Source organism: Arvicola amphibius, chromosome 5 (genome assembly GCF_903992535.2).
Source record: "Arvicola amphibius chromosome 5, mArvAmp1.2, whole genome shotgun sequence".
NCBI classification, from domain to species: domain Eukaryota; kingdom Metazoa; phylum Chordata; class Mammalia; order Rodentia; family Cricetidae; genus Arvicola; species Arvicola amphibius.
Genome location: NC_052051.1, coordinates 92,460,998 through 92,485,848, shown reverse-complemented (window position 1 = coordinate 92,485,848; position 24,851 = coordinate 92,460,998). Strand labels below are relative to the sequence as shown.

At 41.6% G+C, this 24,851-nt stretch overlaps 1 protein-coding gene across 1 annotated transcript in view; it reads right to left on the bottom strand.

The window, feature by feature from the left end:
• Positions 1–24,851, bottom strand: part of Cdh2 (cadherin 2) — a 229,489-nt gene that overhangs the window by 39,361 nt on the left and 165,277 nt on the right. The window contains 12 exon segments of the mRNA XM_038329948.2: positions 600–853; positions 3,110–3,295; positions 3,960–4,097; positions 11,738–11,910; positions 14,900–15,044; positions 17,230–17,385; positions 19,172–19,318; positions 20,971–21,038; positions 21,041–21,090; positions 21,092–21,125; positions 21,128–21,151; positions 21,154–21,192. Of these exon segments, the coding sequence (XP_038185876.1) occupies positions 600–853; positions 3,110–3,295; positions 3,960–4,097; positions 11,738–11,910; positions 14,900–15,044; positions 17,230–17,385; positions 19,172–19,318; positions 20,971–21,038; positions 21,041–21,090; positions 21,092–21,125; positions 21,128–21,151; positions 21,154–21,192 (1,414 nt within the window).

Below are 24,851 nucleotides of genomic sequence, written 5' to 3'. Positions count from 1 at the left end.
TAAAGAAGCCTATTTTTGTAGAACAATAATGTTTTAATCTCAGGAAATACGGAATATTTTCTGTAAAACATGGCAATGTTAGAATTAAATCATCAGTTTTCTTTAGGAATGCAGCCCCAGGGAAGTTATTCCTATTCCATGGATGAGCCTACATCCATGCATATACAGATAGAGTGGCTGGACTCAGTGGTCATAGAATAAGAGCACATTCATTTGGGAGGGGAATGTAGTAGAGGAATCTGGAAGGAGGTGGAGGGGAAAGACTAAGGGTGAATTTGAATACATGTATGAAATTACTAACGAGTAAATAAATTTCAAAATTAAGAAACAAGAAAGTCATCTTATCTTCTAATAATTACTTTTGGTTGGTATGTACTGTACATTTCTTTCTTTTTTTTTTTTTTTTGGTTTTTCGAGACAGGGTTTCCCTGTAGTTTCTAGAGCCTGTCCTGGAGCTAGCTCTTGTAGACCAGGCTGGCCTCGAACACAGGCGGATCTCTGAGTTCGAGGTATGTACATTTCTTACAGGGTGAAGTTAATAACTTTCACACAGGGCACAGAACAGGATCTAGTTTCAATATCACTGTGGCATTTCCTACCTGATACTCTGTTGCATATATCGATCGGGGTCCTGAGCTGTGAGCGTGGTAAGCATAGTACCTGCGTGGAGGCCTTCTTCTTGGCGAATGATTTTAGGATTTGGGGCAAAATAAGGGTTTTCATTGACATCGATAACTGTCACAGACACAGTTGCTGTCGACTGGGGTGGGTGCTGAATTCCCTTGGCTAATGGCACTTGGTTTTCTGCAGCAACAGTAAGGACAAACATCCTATTCGTTTCAAAGTCAATTGGCTGCAAAAGAAAAAAACGGAAACCATATTTTTGCAGAAGTAAGAATATTTGCATGCTGCCATTCATCTGTCTTTGAGTCCTGTTTCCAAAACATTAGCTTTACCCTTCAGTGTGGCATGATGTTCTTCTCCAATTTCTGAAAAAAACATGCAGGAATGTCTCATTGACACATATCCCAACAGAGAGATTTATGTTTTTTCAAAATTGTACGTGATTGTTGCATGGATTCATTTATTTAGATGGCTGCAGAAATTTGATTATTTTCAGTAAATCAGCACACAAAACAAAACTACTAAACAATTTGAGGTTAGTAAGAGCACAAGATTTAGTCTCTCAAACATTAAGGAAAAGATACCTCTCATGTGGGAAAACCTTTACCAGTTAATGAAGAATTGAAAACAGAATCTAAAATCAATACTACATATTTGATAAATGCAACATTATTTTTAAAAAATGATGCTAAACACATCATGTGCCCATTAACTGCGAGAGTCTCCCTGAATCCTGCTGCCACTAGAATGCTGTAGGGACCTCAGTCTGCATTTTCCTTGGTGACTTTGTTGTTTCATGTTGAGAATGACCAAGAGCTGAGGCTCCTAAGAAATCTGTGATCAGTACAAACACAGCAGCATCCTACCCTAGGCATCTTCAGATCAAGTTCAATGCAGTATTCAATTCAACCAAACAGGAAGGAGGGCAGTAAGGCTGTAATATGCTGAACGAGTGGAATGCTCCCTATGCAGATGGACATATGCTAGCGATCGATGCGCAGCTTGAGTCCTTTCGTGTGTTTCAATGTCATTTGTCCTTCACAAATGTGCAAGTACTAGGAGGCTGTACTCAAGCCCCACCTTCGGCAGGAGGAACCCGAGGTTCACCAAGGTGGTGAGGGCCACACAGCTTTGCCTGGACAGAGCTGAGATGCAAACACAGAGAGCTCAGCTCTGGGGCTGGTTCCTCTGCTGACTATTCCCCATGTATGTGGGAGATTTCCGGGCCCATCTCTTTCCCCTCATGTGGACACAGATCATAATTCTCAGCAAGAAGCGCTGAGATTGATCATTCTGTCAGGCAGACACGTGAGTTCACTTAATCAAGTGTTTAGGTGGTTAAAGGGATGGACTTTTATGAGACAGCTGTGTTTGTTACCCTCGAAGAGCTTTTCCTTTGTGCCTGCCAACATACTACTCTGTTGCTCTTTCGGAAATTAAATACCAGAAAACTAGTTTGCTTTTGGTTTGTTGTTTATTCTTGATTTTTGAGAAAAGGTTTCTCTGTGTAGCCCTGGCTGTCCCGGAACTTGCTCTGTAGACCAGGCTGGCATCGAACTCAGAGGCTGTCCTGCCTCTGCCTCTTGAGTGCTGGAATTAAAGATATATCACCATGCCTGGCTAGGCTAGAAAACTAGTTTCTTAAAGTCATGAAAATAGAATTTTTAAATAGCCATGTGAATGCAATTTATTTATAAAATGTAGGCTCTCCTGCCTACATCTTCCATTTTACTTCGGTTATTTTTGTCTTTTTGATTCATTTACTAGCTGATCAAACTCCATGAGGTTAGTAGGCCTCCTTCCCTCCCTTCTTCTCCCACCCTCTCACTATCTGTCCAAACTCCATGAAAATAATAAGCATTAACTCCCCCTCCCCTCTTACTCCTCCCACCTTCCTGATGGGGACTGAACTGAGAACCTTGTGTATGCTAAGCAAGCACTCCAGCTATGTCAACCAAAGGTCTAACCCCAGGATGGGCAGGGCCACTAGTAGAGCAGCTGTATTCATTTCACTGTGCTTAGGACTCCCATGTCTTCGGACTGGTAAATCTATCCAAAACGATTTTTTTTTTTTTTTTTGTTTTTTTTTTTTTGTTTTTTTTTGTGTTTTTTGTTTTTTTGTTTTTCAAGACAGGGTTTCTCTGTAGCTTTGGAGCCTGTCCTGGAACTATCTCTTGTAGACCAGGCTGGTCTCGAACTCACAGAGATCCGCCTGCCTCTGCCTCCCGAGTGTTGGGATTAAAGGCGTGCGCCACCACCGCCCGGCTTCCAAAACGATTTTAATTGTAGTAATAATGGGAGAGAATTTATGTTATCCTTAATTTCAACATAAATTAGACTGTATAATCCACTAAGTAGTAAAGAATTCCAGATGTGAAGGTATTTAAAATAAAACAGACCCAAGATTCTACAGGAAAGTAACAAGAGGGGACACAGGCTGGTGCCTGCTGAGTAGTTGTCTGAGTTTGTGGTCCAAGGACACTACTTTTACCACAGTGACTAGCCCATCATTGCTGTTGGGGTCTGTCTGGATGGCAAACCTCCCCGTAGGGTCTCCACCGCTGATTCTGTACACCGCATTCCAAGCTGGCGTGTGGGGTTGATCTTTGTCAGTGACAGTTAAGTTGGCTACGATGACATCCACCCTGTTCTCAGGGACTTCGCCGTAGAACTGCAAGAAAGACAAACTTCAGTCTGAGGTGAAATGTGCTCCACTGAAGGACAAGTTGCCTAATGACCACACCACCCTAATTTTACTGTCCCATTAATTTTTTATGGTCCACAATAAACAGGGAGATAGGTATATGCTGGTAATCACTTCTATGTCTCACTGAAAAACAAAAGAACCGCTGAAACATTTTCAGCAATCCGCTGGCTTTCTTTTTCCTTTTTTTTTTATATATTTATGCATCAGCTTCATTAGTATTAAAATTAGCACCCATTTGTGAGTATCAGTGTGATTAATGTGGGGTCCACAGAGAGGACTTATACCTAGGAAATAAGTTCACTTGAGATCTAGGCAACTGCACGCTGGAAAAATAGCAGCAATCAAGCATGTATCCGGGCTTCTGAAACACTAGAAGAAGTTACCTTTGCACCAAGCTATTTGCTGCAGGCAGGGCGTTTTAACTTCTTTAACAATAACTGGAGGGTGATGAGGAAGTAAAGTTCTCCAATGCCTGTTTTAGAGCCCACGTGATGTAAACATTAGAGTCAGTGGCCATTTCATTCTCAGAGCAAGCTCCATTTCCATCTAACACATTTATTATTCATAACAAAACTTCCTCCAAGTGGCCCCCGGTGCTGAAGTTCTCTGAGTGACAAGTTGTACTTACCGTCATGGCAGTAAACTCTGGGGGATTGTCATTGACATCTGTCACCGTGATGACCGCCGTGGCTGTGTTTGAAAGGCCGTAAGTGGGATTGCCTTCCATGTCTGTGGCCTGAATTATTAACGTATACTGTTGCACTTTCTAAAAAAAAGACATAAAGATTACAAGTTAAATGACACTAATTCCTCAAGAAGACATAACAGTTGTTCTGCAAAGGGCTCTTTATTACCCACGGAGAGCACAGCGTCCTTCATTCTGATTAACATGACTTGCAATTTCCCACGTGGAGTTTACGTTAAGTCAGGAAACACAGGTCTGGTTCTTGTCTGGGGAGATTTAACTGTGTATATTCACTTTGACTCCCAAGAAGGAATGCGTTTAAACACACTGCAGATGTGTGAAATCGATGGCTGCACTGAAGCCGCATCTGGTATCAGCCTTTCTCTTTTGCTACAAGGTTGCTAGAAAGTATTTGAGCCTTTTGGTGTATCTTACCTATTCATTTCCATGTTTAGGACAATAAAGAAATCGAGGAAATCAAGAAAAGCATATGTAATTCACGAATTCACAAGTGTATCTGCCTTCCCTTAATATTATATACATATTTTCCTATTATATTATTACATATATTGTGTTATAACTAGCTGATAACATTTTCCCCACTCCTCATTAATACTAACTGTTCAAAAATATGTAAGAGGTATACAGTCTTCAAAAAAGATCGAAATTTGGAGCTGAAGACGTGGTTTGTAGTTAAGGGCACTTGCTGCATTTGCAGAGGATTGGGGTTTGGTTCCCGATGCTCACAGGCTGGGTCCGCAGACACCTCTAACTCCAGTTCAGGGGAACTGGGTGTCCTCTTCTGGCTTTTGTGGGCACCAGGCATGCACGCAGTACACAAAGCATCACACAGACAAAACATCATACACACGAAATAAAATAAATAAATCTAAAAATATTTTAAACAAAAATTAATTAAGGGGTATATGCTGTAGGAATTCCTACCGCCAGTAGCCTTTAAGTTACCTGCCCACTTGGGCGTGGCCTCTTATACTATATATGCTGATGTAAAGCACGCATCTGGCCTCTTTTCTGGCTGCGGAGGATACAGTTGCTGTCCTCATTCCAGCAGAGGATTGTGATCTGTTGAGTCCACACCCCAAATAAATAACCCTCTATTATACTCAATTCTGAGCTACTGTGGGATTTCTTTTAAGCATCCTTCTTAATGTAGGTATACATTTAAATCATTTGTCCTGGAACAGAATAGGTGCTGAATTGAATAGGTAAATAATGAATGAATCAGCAATAAGATCCAATGCACAGTGACTATTGTTCTGAGCACCACCTATCAGGGATGCAGATTCAGACACAGCTACATTCAGGTGACTTTTATCAGGCTAGCACCCATTACTTGAAAAGTACAGATTAGCTCTTTTAACAAGGAGTCAAATGAAGCTGTAATGCATGTTCACTGGAAATCCTGAGATTATCTTAGAAATCTATACTGCCAGCTGATAACATTTTATTTGCAGAAACACCTAACCAAAAGCACTATCTAGAGTCATTTGGAATCTCCATGAAATTTGGCACAGAATAAAAAGGATCATATTCCTAAATGCTAAACCATTCTGAGCAACAAAACTCTCTCTTCTTCAAACTAAACAAAACAAGTGTCATTGCAAAGTGCAGTTCCTCTGGTTCTAAATATAGCTGACATTATAAATGGCCATTCTTAAGGGATTTCCTGCAGCTTGGAGGAAAGAGGCACAAATTGTGGCTTTTGATGTAGTTATTAGAGGGAAGGGCAAGGAACAGAAAGAAGTGGGCTGGTAAGCCAGCCTCACACGCAAGGTTTAAACACTGTTCGGCTGATTGAGTGTCAATCTCTAGCAGATATTTTAGTTCCTTTATTTCTTCCTAAAAGAGAATATACCATACATTTAATTAGAAAAACTTTAAATATGTAGTGCAGGATCAACCATTTTAAGATTTTGTAACCCACAGCACCTTATTATAACCCAGAATGGGCTGTGTGTTTCCTTAATGGCTTTTCTTCTCAAGACCATTCCTTTGGGGAAAATCTCATGGGTTCTGATCCCTGACAATGAACTACAAACAAGTAATGTCTGCTAGTGAGAGAGAACCAGTCTCTCCAAGGGATGAGTTCCCTAACTGGTTACAAAGTCAACCCTGAATCATATACACACAGGTAACACTAATGGACTCAGCAGGTTGTATTTGTGAGATACATATATGTATATATATGTAACAATTAAAGAAAGAGGCCATCGATTTGAGGAGTGAGGTGGGAAGAAGTGAGGAATTGGAGAGAGGAAAGGGAAAGGGGAAATGATACAATTACGTTTTAATTAAAAGATAAATCTTTATAGATGTTCATTGAGTTTCACCCTTCCATGGTTACTGAGAAAACCCAGTGCAGGGACATTCAGTCAGCTTCCCAGCTAAAAACTATGAAAATAAAAATGTCCTATGACTGAGGCTGAGAACCAGTCAAGCAGCCAAGGTGACTGGCTGACAACTCTTCTAGAGGAGCCGGGTTCAAATCTCCACACCCACATGGCAGCTCACAACTGTCTTATAATGCTAATCCCCAGGGACCTGCCACCATCTTCTGCTCTCTGAAGGTACCAGGCATGCATGTGGTGCACTGATATGGATGCAGGCAAAACATTCATGCACAGAAAATTAAGTAATATTTCAAAAATGCATGATCACTTATGAAATGCCATTTGTATAGCTATTACAGTTCTATTAACAATGAAACATTCAAGCTTTCCTTTTAATAATGTTATAAAACATATTAGGGCCATAGAGTGTTTCCTAATGTCTGTTCTATAAAAATTATTTAAAATTATGCCAGCACAGTACATACAATTCTGGATGGACCTGAGATGCTTGGATCAATTGCTAATCTTGAATTTTCTACTGCTTCAAGCTAGTACTACTGAAATCTTTGAGCTTTAAAGAACATTGTGTGGGTTGTAGTGGTGTGCACCTGTCATCCCTGAACTTGGAAGCTTGAGCTGTCTTAGTTCCAGACCAAGCTGGGCTCTAAGATGAGTGAGACCCTGTTTTAATAACTATAAAAAGTTAAAACTCTAAAAAAGAGGGAAAAAGGGGACATTGTTTTCTTAAACACAATGACTGTTAAAATCAAAACTGGCCACTTGATAAATAATCTAGTCTTATGTATGTTCAAATGCATGGTAGTATACTGATCTTGCATTTGGTAAGGAAGTTGTGCTAACTTATGATTTAGCAATGAACTGTCCAGAGTGCCTTGCGTAATTTAGTCAGGCTTTGACTGGCCCTGATGGGTGACATTTCAAATCTCTTGAGAGGAGTATGGCTGTCCACCCTTGCAGTGCTTACACTGGGTGCAGGAATCCTGACTTTACTTCCGTTATAGATAAAGGCTTTCCTCCTTTGCTTATTTCCACCCCACCCCACGCCTGCTTGGTGATGTGTCCCATCATGGCCTGTTCCATCCATACGTCTGTTCCTCTGCCTATATCAGCAATTCTCCTCCAAGATGACTGTGCCCAATGAAAGATCTTCGTCAGTGTTACAACTTGGGATGTCTCATTGGCATATAATGGGCACTGGCTAAGGATTCCATAAAACATGTACGGGACAACCCCTACATTGAGAACTAGTTCAGGGTGTTGGTTAGTGCACAGTTGAGAAACCTTCTCCTTGAATAGTAATCTTTCTTTGTTCCAGACTACTCTGTAAGTGAATAAGTGAATGGTTTGAGGCGGCAAACTGTTTTGGGTCTTCAGCAAGTACCTATAACACATTTCTATCACTGTTTCTAACTTTTTAAACTCTATCATACTTCAATCTATGTATTGCCCCCCACCCCAACACATATGCACACACAGGGAAAGCATCTAAAATTATTTCTACCAAAGAACTGCATGTGATTGTATGAGTGATAGGCATCACTATTCCAATGTGGGAAGCAAGGCATTTTGGAAGGTTAGGCCACAGGAGGTATTGCAGCAAAGTCTTAAGGGTCTGAGATGCCGAAGTAAAGAGCTTTGCCTTCATCCACCATGAGGAGACTCAGCAGTTTGTCTAGCTCATGAGGGGGCTGCAAACATGTGAGAACCGAAGTCTGGTAACAAATGGGAAGCAAACATATAATGACAATAAGGAATCCAGGGGCACAAGTTTAAGAAAGTGTTTGGCTCTAAGAAAACAGCAAAACATTGTTCTTTCTCTGCCAGGAAGATAAAATGCTGTAGGATAAAAGTAATGGATGATGCCCAGTCAGTAAAAGGGGCCTGCAAGTCATGCCAATGTGTGTGTAGGGTGGGGAGTAGCTGCAAGGACTTACTGGGCACCAGGTTCCTGAAAGCTTCATGAGTGCTACATTATCTTTCCAACCCTTTTGTGACATCCGTGTTACAGATGTGGGGATCAGGTTATCGGTTCCCAGAGGCCCAGCAGCACATATAAAGAAGAACCTCAGATTCAAGCCTGGTAGAGAATCTGTGAGCAGTGTTGTGGTTTTAAGGTTAAGTGCCTTCCTATAGGCTCATGTGTTGTGGTTTTAAGGTTAAGTGCCTCCTATAGGCTCATGTGTTGTGGTTTTAAGGTTAAGTGCCTCCTATAGGCTCATGGTTTGAATAACTGGTCCCCAGCTGGTGGAACTGTGTGGGGGAGATGTGGGGACATTTAGGATATGTACAGCCTTGTTGGAGACAGTTAGCTCCCTTGAGGGTGAGAAACTAAGGCTTTAGAAGCTGTGTACTAAACTTCCTGCTTCTTCTCTGCTTCCTGGCTGTGGATGTAAGTAACCAGCTGCCTCTTGCCACCATGCTTTCTTCACCGTGATGGGCTGGAACACCACATTGAACTATGAGCCAAAACAAACCCTTTCTGCATTAGGGTGCTTACTGTGGGGTCGTTTGGCATAGAAGTAAGAAAAGTGACTGCTACAGGTAATGCAGAGAGGCGAGTGGTTAGGCATGGGGAGAAAAGGCTGGAGAAGGTAAGAAGTCAGGAATACCCGCCAGCAGCTAATACAGGAAGGAGTCATCAGAGGTACATAAAAAAATAAAAAGACACTGGGGAAGGGCAAAGGCTTTAGATTTTGAGACCTTAAAGAACAGATGTTTTTAAAACCGCAGATTAGAGAAAAATTAAAAAGTGACTCTGATAAGCGTGTCAACGGTTAGAGGCTCCGTCTCTGAAAGGTGTCATACATCCTGAGAGAATGATAGTGAAAATTACTTTCTACAAAAAGGAAACTGTGAATTTTAATAGAAATAAAGGACTTCAAGCCTGCATAAAAAGTCAGAGTAATTTATGCCCGGCCTCAGGCAGAATTACCATAAACCATCCAAGATAGATGTATTTTTTTTCTCAGAGAAATGACTTTCAGAAAAAGGAAGGCTTTCCATAATTTCCTCTGGTAACTCATTGTTGATTTTTAATAATTCTACTGTCAAGAAGCGATTCCTCATATCGTATCTAACCCATGATCCCATAGCTTCCATCCATTTCTGCATTAGTGTTATCAAGGGTGCTGGATGGCTTCCCGTGTGAACTGTGGGATGTACTTAACTACAATTACACCCCACTTCGAGCTTTATCCTGTAAGCTAAATATAGTCTCTCTGATTTTTTAAACATGGTTGGTCTGCATAAGGAAAACTGCCTTTAATTCCTTATGGCTCTTTCTCGTCATACAATGGCCAGGGTAAATATGAGAGAACTCTCAGGGAGAAGCTGACTGAAGTCCAGACTTCTGTATCTCAAGAGGATGTATAAGTGGAAGGAGAAATATTACAGCTGCAACCTGTACTACGTCTCCTTGATGTGACGGACCTTACCCTGGAGAAGAAATACGGAAACATACTCCATGATATCATACAAAGTATAACATTCATATTAAGTTTATGGGTGTGTAGGAATAGCATGTCATACTCCACTGGGAGAAGTGGAAATACTCAGAGTGTAACTGAGCAATCTTTTCTTATTTTTCTCTTTGGAGTATGTGAGGTGTAAACATGTACCTGCTCACAGCCCTGTAGAGACCAGAGGAGGACGTCAAGTGTCCACCCCATTACACTCCACCTAGACCAAAGGAGGATGCCAAGTGTCCACCCCATTACACTCAACCTAGAACAGAGGAGGATGCCATGTGTCCACCCCATTACACTCCACCTAGACCAGAGGAGGATGTCAAGTGTCCACTCTACTCCACTCCACCTAGACCAGAGGAGGATGCCAAGTGTCCACCCCATTACACTTCACCTAGACCAGAGGAGGATGTCAAGTGTCCACTCTACTCCACTCCACCTCACTCTTTGGAACAGGGTCTGTACAGAACCTGGAGCTAGGCTGGCAGTCAGCAAGTCCCATGATTCCCCATTTGCTGTGCCCACATTGTGCTGAGTTTACAGGAACCTCGCAATGACTGGCCTTTTATGTAGATCTGGGGATTCGAACTCAGGTCCTCATGCCAGCACAGAAAGCACATTTACCCACTGGGCCATTTCTCCAGTGCCCTGAACTTTGAAAGCACCATAAGAACTAAATTCACCTTTGGATTACTGAACATTTTCAGAGGCCAAGAACCTTTAGAAAAAGAACTACCAACAGTGGAAGTCAATGGATAAAATGTCACAGGCCATACTTAATTTCTAAGTAGACTTCACAGACCTAAATGAATTCATCTTGATTGGTTCTGTTAATTGATTATAGTGTTTATGTAACTAACAGCCATGTTGCCTTCTCTTCAATTCATGTGAATACTACTGGAGCAGAGAAAGTACCAAACTCAACTTCCCCATTCTTTCTCAGCGATATACATTGTGGTGGACATGATGTTTCTCTTTGACATAATCTGAGCTTTGATTGCAGCAAAAGCTGACTCAGCCTGGAAATTGAAAACCACAGCTCTCTTAAGTGTTGGCACTTGGAGAATTCACTTGAACAATGATTCTGCATGGTCAATGACCTTGCCAAGCTGTCAGACAACCACCAGGACATAGACTAGAGAAAGGGTGTGAAGGTTTCCTGAGTAGAGAGCTTTAGAAGGCACAAGGAGGCTGGAGGATGAAAGTGTTCAATGTCTAGAAAAACAGGCTCAAAAGGCCCTTTCAGATGGGACATCATGAGCAAAACGCAGTGCTTAGGACTACGCATCCACCTGACACTTTACCAAATTATGCATATTCTCTCACACTGAGTCACCGTGCTGTTTAATGTGGTTAATGTTGGTGTTTCAGCCACATACATTCCATAAGTGTGATTCTCGACATCACCAGCTTTAAATGCTCAGTAGTAGAATTAACACAGTTACCAATGTTCAGACTTGGAAAGTAAATTCTCCTAGAGGTCAGAAGAAAGTGCTCATTAAGATGATAATTGCCTTGCAACATGGCCACCAGGCAGTTCCCAGAACCCCAAACACTTGACCACAGGCACATTATTCGTAGCCTCTGAAAATGAACTCAGAGACATATTCCTTGACCATGATGTCTAGCTTGGTTCCCCACGAAAACCTTTGACTATGACCAAAAATAGGAGGAATCTTTAAAAACAAAAGAACTCCAAAATTGGAAAGGAGAGAGTATTGGCCTAACTTGGTCAAATATCACTGAAGCTGACATTTGTATACACACATCATTTACAACATGAAGTTCTGTGAGAACTCCCACTGCTGACCAAGAGTGGAACTGAGAGTTTGCATCTACCCTTTAAGACTATGCACACATTCAGGACACTTTGGGGTCAGCTTACCTCTCGATCCAGACCAGCTGCCACAGTGATTATATCCCCAGTCTCATTGTTGATTGTAAACATATTGGGTGACGGGGTGCTGGGAGCCTGCGACAGGATCCTGTACCTCAGCATCCCATTCAGGGCATTGGGGTCGTCTGCATCAATAGCAGTGACTGTCATCACGTAAGTCCCTAGAGGTGAACAGAGCAGGTCATCCTTCACTCCAGGGAGCCTAAAATCGGGCATCCTTACTATGTTGCCTGTCTCATTCCCAGTTTTCCACATGCAACAAAAACGTTTTAAGTCCTTTAAACAAAAATATTTTTAAAAATAATCAAACAATGCACTGCAGAAGTCAGTTGGTAGAATGTCTGTCATGGAACTATAAGGGCCAGAGTTCAATGCCCAGAACAACCTGAAAACAAAAGGCAGTTCTGGAAGGTGTGTGCTTGAAATTCCAGTGCTATGGAGATGGGCACAAGCAATTCCTGGGACTCACTGCACATCCAAGCCAGCCTAGTCTAACTGGTGCCAATGAGAGACCCTGACCGAAAAAAGGTAAAATGGGCTTTTCTTGAAGAGTGACACCCACTGGCCTTGCATGCATGTGCATCCACAAGCCCACACATGTCATCATAATAAAAATAATCTAGATGCAAAAAGGAATTACAAAATACACATGTTTATAGACTCAATTCTTCCCATACCTAGAAAACAAATCTAGTCTATGATCCCCAATGGGCTCATGGCCAACTTTAATTTACATAGATGCAAAGAACAAGAAATATAGATACTATTTGCAAAACTATTTTATGGCCACCCATTCCTCTCTCTGGTTCCACAGTAGCATTTCACAGAGCTTACTGGGCATAGTTCTCCCCAGTGCCCAGGTCATTTTCTGAGGGTAAGCTATGTGATGGGAGGGGCGCATTCCACTGCCCCGGGCCAGAAGGAAGCACGCTAGGTAGTACTGCTCTGCTACACTGGGCAGATGCTCAGCATTGCACAGTGTTATTTCCTTAAGATTCAAGGAACACTGTAACTGGCCTGGGGACTTTAACCCACTGAATATTTTAACAACTAAATTTGGAAATCAGATTACGCAAGCAGGCATTAAGAGAACCCAATCACTTTTAGACTAGTTTGTTTTGTGAGATCTATTTAGAACAGAATGGGAAAATGTTCTGTCTCTGTCTTCTAGGATACCCAGATTCTGGGTTTACTTTAGGAATGTAGAAAATTCACCCCAAAATTGGTCATGGTTTAACTGTATTATTCAAGTATCTTTTCAATACTTGTTCTTTTCAACAAGATATTCTGTCTGATTAAGGAGCGTGTCCACACCTTCCTTAGTTTAGAAACTTTATTTCATAGGTATGAATTGACTGGCTTTCCCTTTCTCTCCTCTGCTAGACTGAAGCTCCTGCAGGGCACAGGAGCTTCCAACCACAGTAAGTGCACCCCGAGTTGGCTTTCCTTATATTGATCACTCAGAGACTTTCATTTGTGGGATGTTTAACTGGAAACTCATGATTGGATGTACAATAGGTATAGCTTGAGTGGCTTTTTTCATATAACAAGACTTGTAAAGGAGTGGATTAGCTAAAGTCTGACATAACCAAACAGGAAAATGATACTTAAAAATAAAACTTGGGTAGTCAAAATGTCCAAAGCTTATTTATACTATAGGACAGTTGCATGAGATATATTTCATTTATTTACTTGTATGTTTATCTCTGTGTGTTTGTGTGCGCGCATGCGCGTGCGTGCGGGCATGTGTGTGTGTGTGTGTGTGTGTGTGTGTGTGTGTGCGCGCGTGTGTGTGTGTGAATCACAGCACACATGTGGAGCTCAGAGGACAACTTCTAGGAGTCAATTCTCTCTTCCCACCAAGTGAGCCCTAAGGATTGAACTCAAGCCCTCAGTCTTAGTTTGTGTCTTCAACGACTGAGCCATCTCGCCAGCTATACAAGACCCATTTTAGCAAGGCTCGGTCTGATTCTTAGGCCTTCATTATACTGTGTGAGACTGGAGGATACCTTGTCTGAAAATGAGTCTGAAGGAGCCACAGAGGACAGAGTCCCCTCTATGCCTCTCCCCTTCCTCCAACTGCTCCCCACACCTAGGATACAGACAACACTTGGATCTACAATTTAAGACATAGTTGTTTCTTCCCACAAATTAGCTGATGCCTTAAGAACCTGCAGTCATTGGTGGGAGGGCCAAGGTACAAGTGCATATATACCTTTAAATGGTGATATATTATAAAACAGAAAAATTAAATCTCTCAAAACACCAAATCTGCCCACAAAGGCAGGCAAAACATTTACTTTTTCATTCCTTTATAGACTGAGTGCTTGGGTCTGCTAGGCTTTCAGACTAAATAGGCCTCTCTGGCATGGCTAATTTGTGATTGAAGTCCTTAGTTTTCAGTACAAGACTGAAATGTCAACCACTTCACAATGGCAAGAGGCTTTCTGCAAGGGCTGCCTCAGGCCTCTGTGCTGAAAGAGGGTTGTGGAGGGTATGGGGCAGGGCACTCTGGAAGTAAATACCCAGTGTGTCACAGCTGCCACCAGCCCTGTCTTGCTTGTGCTTTCACTGCCTGGTAACATGCACCAAGTAGCTTTTTCTGATCCTCTGTCCCCTCTGAGGAAATCTATACCGTGTACATCGAAAGTCTCTCTCAAGTGACTCTCACTATGCCAACTGCAAAGCAAAGAGAGGCTACTATAGATTCTTGTTTTCAAACAAGGTAGAAATCACAAGGGATGTAGAGATGTTTAGCTGTTTTCCTTCTTCAATCGGTTTTCCCCTTAGTTGCTTCTGTTTGCTTCAAAAGCACAATGCATGACAGATAATATTAAAAGATAGATACATTCCTTTTCTTACTGCTATCACAGATTCAGTCACAAATATTTTTCTCTCTGAGGAAATATTTGGTAGATCAGGTTGGCCCTGAGCTCAACATATGGCTGAGGATAACCCTGAATTTCTGCTCCTACTGCTTCCACCTCCCAACTGCATGGATTGTTGGTGTCGTCCACCATGCCCAGGCCCACTTCTTATTCACTGTTAGAGATCCAACCCAGATCTTTGCACTTGCTCAGCAAGTATTTTGCCAGCTGGGCTATCATACAACACTTCTTTAACTCATGATCTATTACTGTTCTAGCTTACCAGGCTTTGATCCTTCTGGAACAGACCCATTCCAAACCTGGTGTAGAAATTCAGGTCTGTTATCATTCATGTCAATGACATTGATGACAATGTCAATGGGGTTCTCCACTTGGTTGCCATTGATGTCCACCGCATGTGCCCTCAACTGCAAAAGCAACCAGAGGACAGAGCCACTTAAAGATCTGTCTGGAGATGACACAACATGTGGTCACTATGCTTCCGCATTAGCAAGAACATCCTGAGGACAGACATGCATGGTTCCCCTCCCAAGATGGAGCTGGCCCAACCCTGAGATGAGATCAGTAGCAGAAAGCCACCCATCCTCTAGGTGAGGCCTCGTGCTGAGTATGCAGCTTTTAGTTAAGCTGATTCACAGACAGAGCACTGGAAGACCAAGAACCAGAGTATGGTGATTGCCACTTCGCTCTTTGTGGACAGAGCCCAGGTCCAAAGCCAGCTGTGTCCAGATCGAAAATATCCACTTGCTAAATACAGTAGTGTTGGTAAATGACACTTTTTAAATAAATTGTAAGGTTAATGAGAGAAATGAAGAAGGTACGTGTGTATAAGACATTCCTGCACCAGTCCTAGAGGTTAGTATCAGTGTTTCTCTGAGAAATCTTGTTGTTGTTCACCATAAACAAATGGCCTGAATATCTTCTTAATCTTCTAGAAAACCATAGTTGCATCTTTTTCAAAGGCTATGCATATTCCACTGTACTATTTCTTTCTAAGTGGGATGTTTTCACTCTTTCCTTATGACCTCCGATGCTGCAGGCTACTTTAGGGTATGTCCTTATCCACTTAAAGCAGCATCAACACATCCTTTTGATTTCTAGATTACTAAAGACATAACACAATGTAAATTTTATTACTGTTTTTCAATCCTTTTGAAGATATTTTCTTCTTGATTTATTTAACACAATATATTCCATTAACACATTCTTAATGCTGAAATTTAATTATAGTTATGTAAAATAATGAATCCCAATTACTCTAAATACTTGCAATTCTGTAATTAATTCTATTTTGCTGGTGTTGCTTTGAATGCATACATAGCAAGCATTTGAGAAACAATTTGCTCGGGTCTCGGCTGAATATATTTATTTGCTGAATTTTCACCACAGGATATTAGATGGAGAGAAGTCAAGCAGGAAAACACTGGAGTGTTTGCTCCTGTGTTGATGATCATCAATAGAGACTACTCTAACTGGAGTATTAAGTCCTACCTCAATCCAGCTATGCAGTCTTTGTCAAAGACTTCCAAGTATTATTTCCACTTTTGTATGTCAGAACAAAATACAAAAATATTATCTTGTTCCCTCATGAATTTAAAAAAAAAGCTTGTAAATAATCAAGGTAATGATTGAGTTCTGTGTCATAGAACTTAAAACGTATTCAGCTTTCCTTGGGCTTGTCTCTTTAGTTCTAGGGGAATCTAGTGTAACTGTAAGACACCAGCAATTTTAAGGTTTTCTGCAGGTGCAGGAATTTAAATGTTATTGGTGAGCAAACTCAGAATCCAGTAGCATCATGCATGGGGGAAGGCTTAATGACCACTGGAGATGGCAATGCAAAAATGGTGTTGGGTAACAGGCTTTTCAAAGCCAAACTGTGTCAAGATCCTAACTCTCTCTGTTAAAATCATTCCGTGGACGCTAAACATTTGAAATATAAGAAGCAAAGGTGACAGACAAAACCTGAGACGATGAGGAGCTTAGGATTAGGAGGGCACTGATCAATATCCCTGGAAAGCTACAGTTTATGTCATACATGTACTTAAATGAACTGCATGATGCAAATATGAAGTAACTGATGCCTATTAAGAAATAATAAAAGAGAGAAAATATAGGAAGACTAGGCATGGACACCCTATTGAAAAAAGTTCTTCATAAGAGAAAAAGTAATAAGAGGCAGTCTGAAAGGAGATTCTAAATGAATTACAAACAGGCTTGCTGTGATTATAGCACTAGACACCTAAAAATCTGTGGTCTGGATGTTTATATACTGCTGCTCTGATCCTGTACATCCAAACCTGTTCGAGTGGGTTCTCTCAGCCATTTATTTATACGAAAGCAAGTACTGGCATGTCAAAAGTTATGATGTCTCAGGCCATTTCCCCGTGTTTAATGTTATTTTGGTATTACTTGTTTCACAGCATGCACTGATTTCATAAACATGCTTATTAAAGGAAGCTGAAAGCCTGAAGATCCATTTCTGGTGTTAAACCTCAGTGTTGAAACCATGGGAGTGTCCCGAGGCAATGGAAAACCACACATAAACACATTCTGAAGAGCAGCCACAGACTCAGTAGCTGGCTGGAAGCTTACGTGAAACCGGGCTATCAGCTCGCGATCCAGAGGCTTGGTGACTGACAGCTGCCCTGAGATGGGGTTGATAATGAAGATGCCCGTAGGAGGCTGGTCAGCTCCTGGCCCAGTGACACTGTACCTCAGGGACAGGTTTTTATCTCTATCAGACCTGATCTGGGGATCAAGAAAACAATCACGTAAGCAGAAACAATAGCACATTTGTTATGGGGGCATGCCACTCTTCACGATCCTTGCTTCACCCCTACACACACCACCGACACACCGAGTGACCTCTCCTTCCTCTTTCTTTTCTTCTTTTCCTTCCTCCCCATCCTGCCTCCTCTTCTCTGTGTATGTGTGTTTTATGTGTCATGCATGCATATATGGGGCCTCTTCTGGATTTGACCTCCACCTTGTTCTTTGAGGCAGGGGTCTCTCTGTGAATCTGGAGTTTCACTGATTTGTGTGGACAGCCTAGCCAGCAAGCCTTAAGGGTGCTTGCTTCTGATTCCCCAGCCCTGAAGTTACAGGTCAGATCTGAACTCGTGTCCTTGCGCTGTATGGGAAGCCCTCTAAGACTGTGCCGTCTTCCAATTCTATTCTTCGTTTCTTGATGATGGGCTTAAGAAGAGATATCACCTATCCCCAGAAAGACTTAGGGTAACCTTTTCATCCAAAGGAGCACTAGCTGGGAGCTGTGCAAAATGCCATAACTTAGCATTGTCCACTTTTAGACAAAATTGCCAGGGTAAATATTACAATACAGTAACACGTGTCTAATTTAATAAAAATCATATTGTCTTCATATATTAGAAGTGGTAAGAAATAATAATTGTTTAGCCACAGCTTGAAAGAACCTTATGTGGGACTCTGTTACTGGGGATATTCTGCACATTAGATTTCTTTGCTTCAGGTGCAAGCAAGTTCTTATGTTGTTTTTCAGGTGGTACTGAACGCTGCAATTCTCTTTTCTAAGAAAGCAGCTTGGGGAGGTTCTTTGGGTATATATGATACTGCTAACAAAAGTACATCCTGTCAGAGGAGAGCAGGGTAGAGAAATGAAAAACGAAAGAGAGGCAGAGACAGAGAAAGGGCAGGGTGAACAGTAATACAGATAGACCTTTATGTATTAGGTAAGGGAAATTAATCCAGCCATTGATCTAGAGATATTCTTAACTTAGGGCACAATTCTGTTTTTCAGTCATATTTTATGAGTGTTGATAAAAAGCACTTCTATTTGAGGTTATGCTCATTGTTAAATTGAACTATTAATACACATTAGGATAGGAACATACAATACAAATAAGTGACTTATTTAAAAAGCTCACAGCTTTTTATGTATGTGTTGGAGTGCTAAAATAATCATAGAAACATTTGCATTTTAATAAATGGGAATATGGTGATTCAATATTATTGCACTTTTAAGTAAATAATACCCTGATGATTTTTCTTATTTTTCCTTGTGTCTGACGGTATGCCATGGAAGTAAATGCAGAACTCTCCTTCTCAGATTCGAAAGGCGCGAGTTTTGCACCACCCCAGGGATTCTGTTAATGGTACCAGAGATCATTTTTCCCTTAAAAAAAACCTGCAAGTGCACTTGCTGCTGACAGTTTAGCAATGATTGCCCTTTATTTCTTTTCTCCTCTGTCCCAAACTATCTTTGAAGGGCAGAGATCAACAGGAATTGTCCTGGATAGGACTATGGTTTGAATAGTGAGAGCAGGAAGTGGGGATGGGATGGTGTTGGGGTTCAAGGGTACATGAAAGCCCTATCATTCAGTGCCCAGGACCTACGAGAGCTGTGTATAAATAATCCAAGAGATAACAAAGGAAAGTGAAGGAGGCTTCTTCGGAATTCCACTTCCACTCAGACTCAACTGTATTTCTACATGCCATAAACCGTTTCTAATGTCTGCTAGCCACAAAATAATGAAAATGACAGCTCCTCACTCCTTACCCTCACAAGCTCTTGAGGAAACGGTCCTCTGGAGTTTTCTGGTAAATTGATTGGCGGGATGACCCAGTCTCTCTTCTGCCTTTGTAGGGAACCACTGTGCTTGGCGAGTTGTCTGGGGAATACTATTTCTTCAATTTCATGTGGGTCCTTTGCATTAAACGGCAAGAAAACATTCCTGAGGACTAGGAAGATCATTCATTCTCTAAGATCAATCACACTACTGGATACCTATGTGTGGAGGAACCACAGTGATTTATGCCACAAAAGGAAAAATCTCAGAGGCCCTTTCCTCGCTCCTGTTCAGTAACTGCAAATGCTATGGTGCATATGGGATGCACCAGTCACTGCGAACTGAATTAGAAACAATTTATTAGATAGTCCAGTTGAGTAAACTACTTGCCGTTTCCATAAACCATCTTTGAGAGTAGTTAATATTAAGCAAAGTTCAATAGCGCCCTTTTATATACTTCTCATTAGTTTAGACCACAGTTCAGGTAACGTTCTCACCGTACATTAAGCTCACATCTCGATGCGCTGAGATATAATTCGAATTCCAAGAGAAGTTTAATATATACCGCTAAAGCATGTCTCAAATATTTATGACCCTATTAAATCCCGGAGAATTAATGCTGTAATTATTCTAAACCTATGTCAGCTGTGATGGATGCAGTAAATGACCCACTTTGCACACTAGGCATTAATCTCTGCTATGTGTCAACATCTTCTTCTGTTTCTCGCGACGTCTGTGGACATTTTAGCCATTAGCCCTTCCTGTCTCTGTGCAAACATCCAAGACAGGTTGCTGGAGCACAGAGAGCCAACAACAGACGCATCTTTTCACCCCATTAGGTACAAGCCTCCTGCTTTATATATCACACAAGTGGCCTGAGTCCTAGCAACAGTCAATGACTTCATACATTTTATTCTGCATGGACTGAACCTTAAACTCTAGTATAAGATAAAGCAAAATATTTTCTAGTACATTCGTTCATGTTTGAATGAATGCATTCACAAATAAATATCAGGGATGGCCTGTGTTCTATCTGTGACTGTAGTATATGGAACATAACGGTTAGAGTCAGAGTCATGGCCTTCAGCACATATAGGTGTGCCCCTGAATCGTTTGTTTGAACAAACTCAAAGAAACCTGGTATTTTACCAACGGCATAGGATTTCTGAAATCATACTCTATCCTCACTTAAAATTCTTATGTGGGTATTTGTACAGAGTAAGTTGCCCCCAGAAACATTTACTGAGCCCAGCAGTTCTCTGTGGAAACCCAACTTCCTTTATTCCACCCTGGCTCACAACTGCTTCGGCGAGAGGAGTATAACACTCCTCTAAAGCACAGCAGCAGGGTGAATAGTTCATGCTCCCCAATTTGTTCATGAGCTAAGAAAATACTTAATGCCGTCGCCGGAAAACACTTCCTGCCCCCACTGTACATCCCCACCTCATAAATTGGACGGATGGACATCTCCCAAAGATGTCTTATTTGTGGTCATACTAAACAGCTTATAAGCCATCTCAGAAATGTAACAGAACTACTTCTAATTTGAATTCAATTATAAATCTCAAAATATAACAAACCTCTCCAAGGCAAATTTCTGGTTGCTTGAAATATACTTAGGCTATCATGTCAGAAAACACAACAAAGTACTGATACAGAGACTGAAGTTGATGATGAAAATGGAAATACTGGCCATCCATTTATATGGTAAGAATTAAAGCTATAGTCTGTCAGAATGATGAATCTAGTTTGCTAAGCATCAGCCGCAAAGCTGTGTCTGGTACCATACCTTCACAGGCTCTTCAGTTAGGGTTGGCTCCAGGCTCAGGTTTACGGCTACTTGCCACTTCTCCTGGTCTCTTGGTCTTGGGCGTATATCAGGAACTTGCATCGCTCTGCGGTGAGAGGAAGCTCTCACAGCATACACCGTGCCATCCTCATCGCCTTGAAATCTGCTGGCTCGCTGCTTTATACTGAACTTTCCTTTTCCGATTGCAGTTGCTGAATTTCACTGTAAAGAGTACACATGCCTGGTTATTCCACCAGGTGAGCACAGCTAAGGCCACAAATGTACTGGGTTTGGTTAAATGATACAATGCAGCAGTTTGAAAACACAGAGGCCGTTTGCATACGGTGTGTGTGCATGAGTTCCCATGCATCTGTGTGTGACTTGCCCAATACACATAGATACAAAGACCTGAGCTCAAGTTCCCAGTGCCATTCTCCAGGAGACAGCTTGGTATTGGAGGTATCATCTCTTAGTTGCCAATTTGGCTAGGCTGGCAGGCCAGTGAGCCCCAGCCTCTCCTGCCACTGCCTCCTGAGGCCTAGAATGATGAATGCAATCATCACTCCCAGCATTTGTACATGGCTTCTGGAGATTGTGCTCGGGTGATTATGGTTTCACAGAAAGCACGTCATTAGCTGTGAGCCATCTCCAAAACATTAGGAAGTTGATCTTCAACCACACAGACCAAGGTTAGTTCTCTCTAACTCCACGTTATGCAGAAGAGGGTTAGCCAAGTTTCAACCGACAGCAGGGAGACTCTAGACCAAAAAGAAAACAGCTACATTCACACTGAAGTCCTCAATGTGTACAGACTTTCTTCCTTTGTCTTTTGCAAGCAAGAGAGTTGCAACTATGGGCAGAGCAAGCAGTTTTGGCAAGCATTTGCAATCTAGAGATAACGTAAAATATGCAGGAGGGTATGCCTAGGCTCATGAAAAGAAGGTAATAGGCCACTTACATGTCAGAGACTTGAGCATCCTTGGAGTTTGGTACCCCTGAACCAAACTTCCCCTCAGAGAAGGAGGCATAGCTGAACCACATATGGTGAGCTGGTTGCCCCGCATCTCCTTGTTCATGCTTCCCCTTTCACCTCACCATTCTTAAGACACTGGGCCCATCAGGTACACTCGCTTCAACCTTGACCCCCTTGGTGGCTAACGTTGCTTCCTGCCTTCTAATGAGCTCCCATATACCCTCATTCCCAGTTTGTGAATGGCTTTATTTTCTTATACCACCAGAATTCTATCAACCAGCTGCCCAGCTGAACTGTACATGAAACTAGAAATGCATCCCACACCTGGGACCTCAGCTGCCGGTTACACTGCTCACTTCCTGGCATGGGACTTAGGTGTTATTACTCTGGGCAAATACTTGATTGGAAGGAAAATTCTGGGCATCTTCATCAGTACCCATAAGGTGTCCTAGAATCCCAGCAACTCATACTAGTCAAAGGTGAAAACTGATAATTCCTATTCCTCGGGGTGATTATGTATTTTTCTTTCCTCACTATAAATTTTTACTAAATGGGAACAAACATGCAATTTGAAAATGTTTAAATAAGAAAAATCAAAGTCTTAGGATGGGCATGATCAAAAGAATTTCAGGATGTCATCCATGCCAGACATAACTAGGTCGTATCAATGACAATCACAACTGGGTCATATCCATGTCTGTCACAACTGGGCTGGCTCAAACATTAGGCAAAGTCAGCACTTCGTCCATGCAGTGCCAGCCAGCCTGCATCTCAACCGATGAAGAAAGTTAGAGTCCACATTTCCAAAGAGAACTGGGCGTGTTCAAGCCACACTGGAACAATCTCTGAGGAAGCCCATTTCCTTTGCAGCCCACCTTCCTTCGTTCTGAAGAAACATTCCATAGGAATGACAAGTGAAGTCATGGCATAAAAAACAGCTTTCATTTCCCATATAATTGATGCTGCTGTCTGGTTGCGATGATATACAATACCGTGTTGGCAAGTGATAAATACATCCAAAGTACAGGGTGCACGTACAGTCAACTTTCATGTTTCAAGGATACAACTGAAAGCTTTTTTATTTGTTATCCATATTAGGTTTTAAGAGACAGGGTCTCCTATAGCTTAGGCTATCCTCAACTGAATTATGTAGGCTACAGCGACCCTAAATTCTTGCATTTCTGGCCTCTACCTCGTAAGTGCTGGGATTCCAGACTTGCCTGACCCCAGTTTATGAAGTCCTCTGCCTCCCACATGAACTGATACCTGTTCTTTCAGTTCCATTCGCATGGATTCACTGAGACAAGCAAGGACTACAGCCAAGTGCCACACTCACTCACTTTCCCCACTAGCCATTAAATACGCGACAGAAGCAATCAAATATTTTAACTACTGGAGACATAACTTTTCATATAATGCCATGTAACCGCCCTTCAAATTTCAGTCACTGAAAGTGAAAATAAAAGTTGTAGCGGCAACTAAACTACGTCAAAGTACAACACTGGTCTTTAGAGTGTAAATATCTCTATATTTCATTTTCTGGAGAATAACGGCATTTACCTTCTTTGTAAATTAAAAGCAACCACAGAAACACTAAAAATTTTTTGGAACCTTGCTGAGAAGTCAAAATAACAGAATTACCCTATCTTTTATTAACAGAAGTTACTTTTTGATATCATAAAAAGGAATCCATGATACTCAGCTGGCCCAGAGATGTTATCTAGTCGTCTCTGCATTTTGTCTTATGTCAGCATTGCAGTGTGCACCCTCCCAGGCCACATCTGGATGGCTGCACCTGTGCCCTGTGTGCTCTTCTCCCAGCTGCAGCTTACCAACACTAAGTGAGGGCTAACATTACATGTCTTCACACGTGATCTGTGACACTAGTCATACAGTGTTTACCATTCCTTTATAGGTAATTTGGGGCACTAGTCAAACACACTTCATACCTTCACAGGGAGCCTGGGACACGAGTCATGCATGTGTTTCTCATGCCTTCACATGTAACTTGTGACACTAGTCATTCATGCATCTAGCATGCCGATTTATTAACTCGCCTAACCTCTTTTTAAATTTTAGTTTTTAGATGTGTCTGTGAGTGTGCCACACTGAATTCTTAATGCAAATTTTAGTCAAAAGTTGTATTAACCCTGTGCCTATTATAGCAATCATTTTAATAAGTACTCTTATTTCTTATGTGACTATGCTTTTTCCTCTTAAGAAGACACTACCTTTTTAGTTTCTTGATGGGACCCTCGGTTTTTTGATTTTCTGTGACACCTAGCAGTGATGGTAAAAGTACAAATAAGTGTCATAAATATCAATATCTATGTATATATATAGTCCATAATATATCTATCAATACCCTACCACTTAAGAATAGTAGAAGAAGAAAAGAAAGAAAGCAAAGTGGCCTGGGAAGTGTAGAGAATTTCTAAAGTATACACAGCTGGCTATAACACAAAACCCACAACACAAAACAATGATCTATGCCAACACAAGTCCTTCAAAGGAGATGCAGTAAGTGTTCATATTTAAGTTTCTGGCAGGAATCATTTGAACTAATTATTTGTGATGTGTGAAGAACTGTGAGGTGGAGCTAAAACGTTAAGGAGAAGCTGGCTCAAGGGTTTGTTATGCCAGCATAAGGACATGGGCTTGGATTTGGGGCACCAACATAACGTACTGAGCACAGAGCTTCATGCCTGTAATCCTGTAGAGAGAGGAGAATCCCTGGAGCTCACTTGCCAGCGGCCAATCCAGCTGCAAGTGTGAGCTCCAGCCTCAGTGGAAGACCCTGCCTTAAAATAAAGAGGTGGAAAATGGCCAACAGAGAAATCTGACCCTTGGCTTTCACATGCCTGTGTACAAACCCAAACCACATGAAGATGGATACTCATACATGACA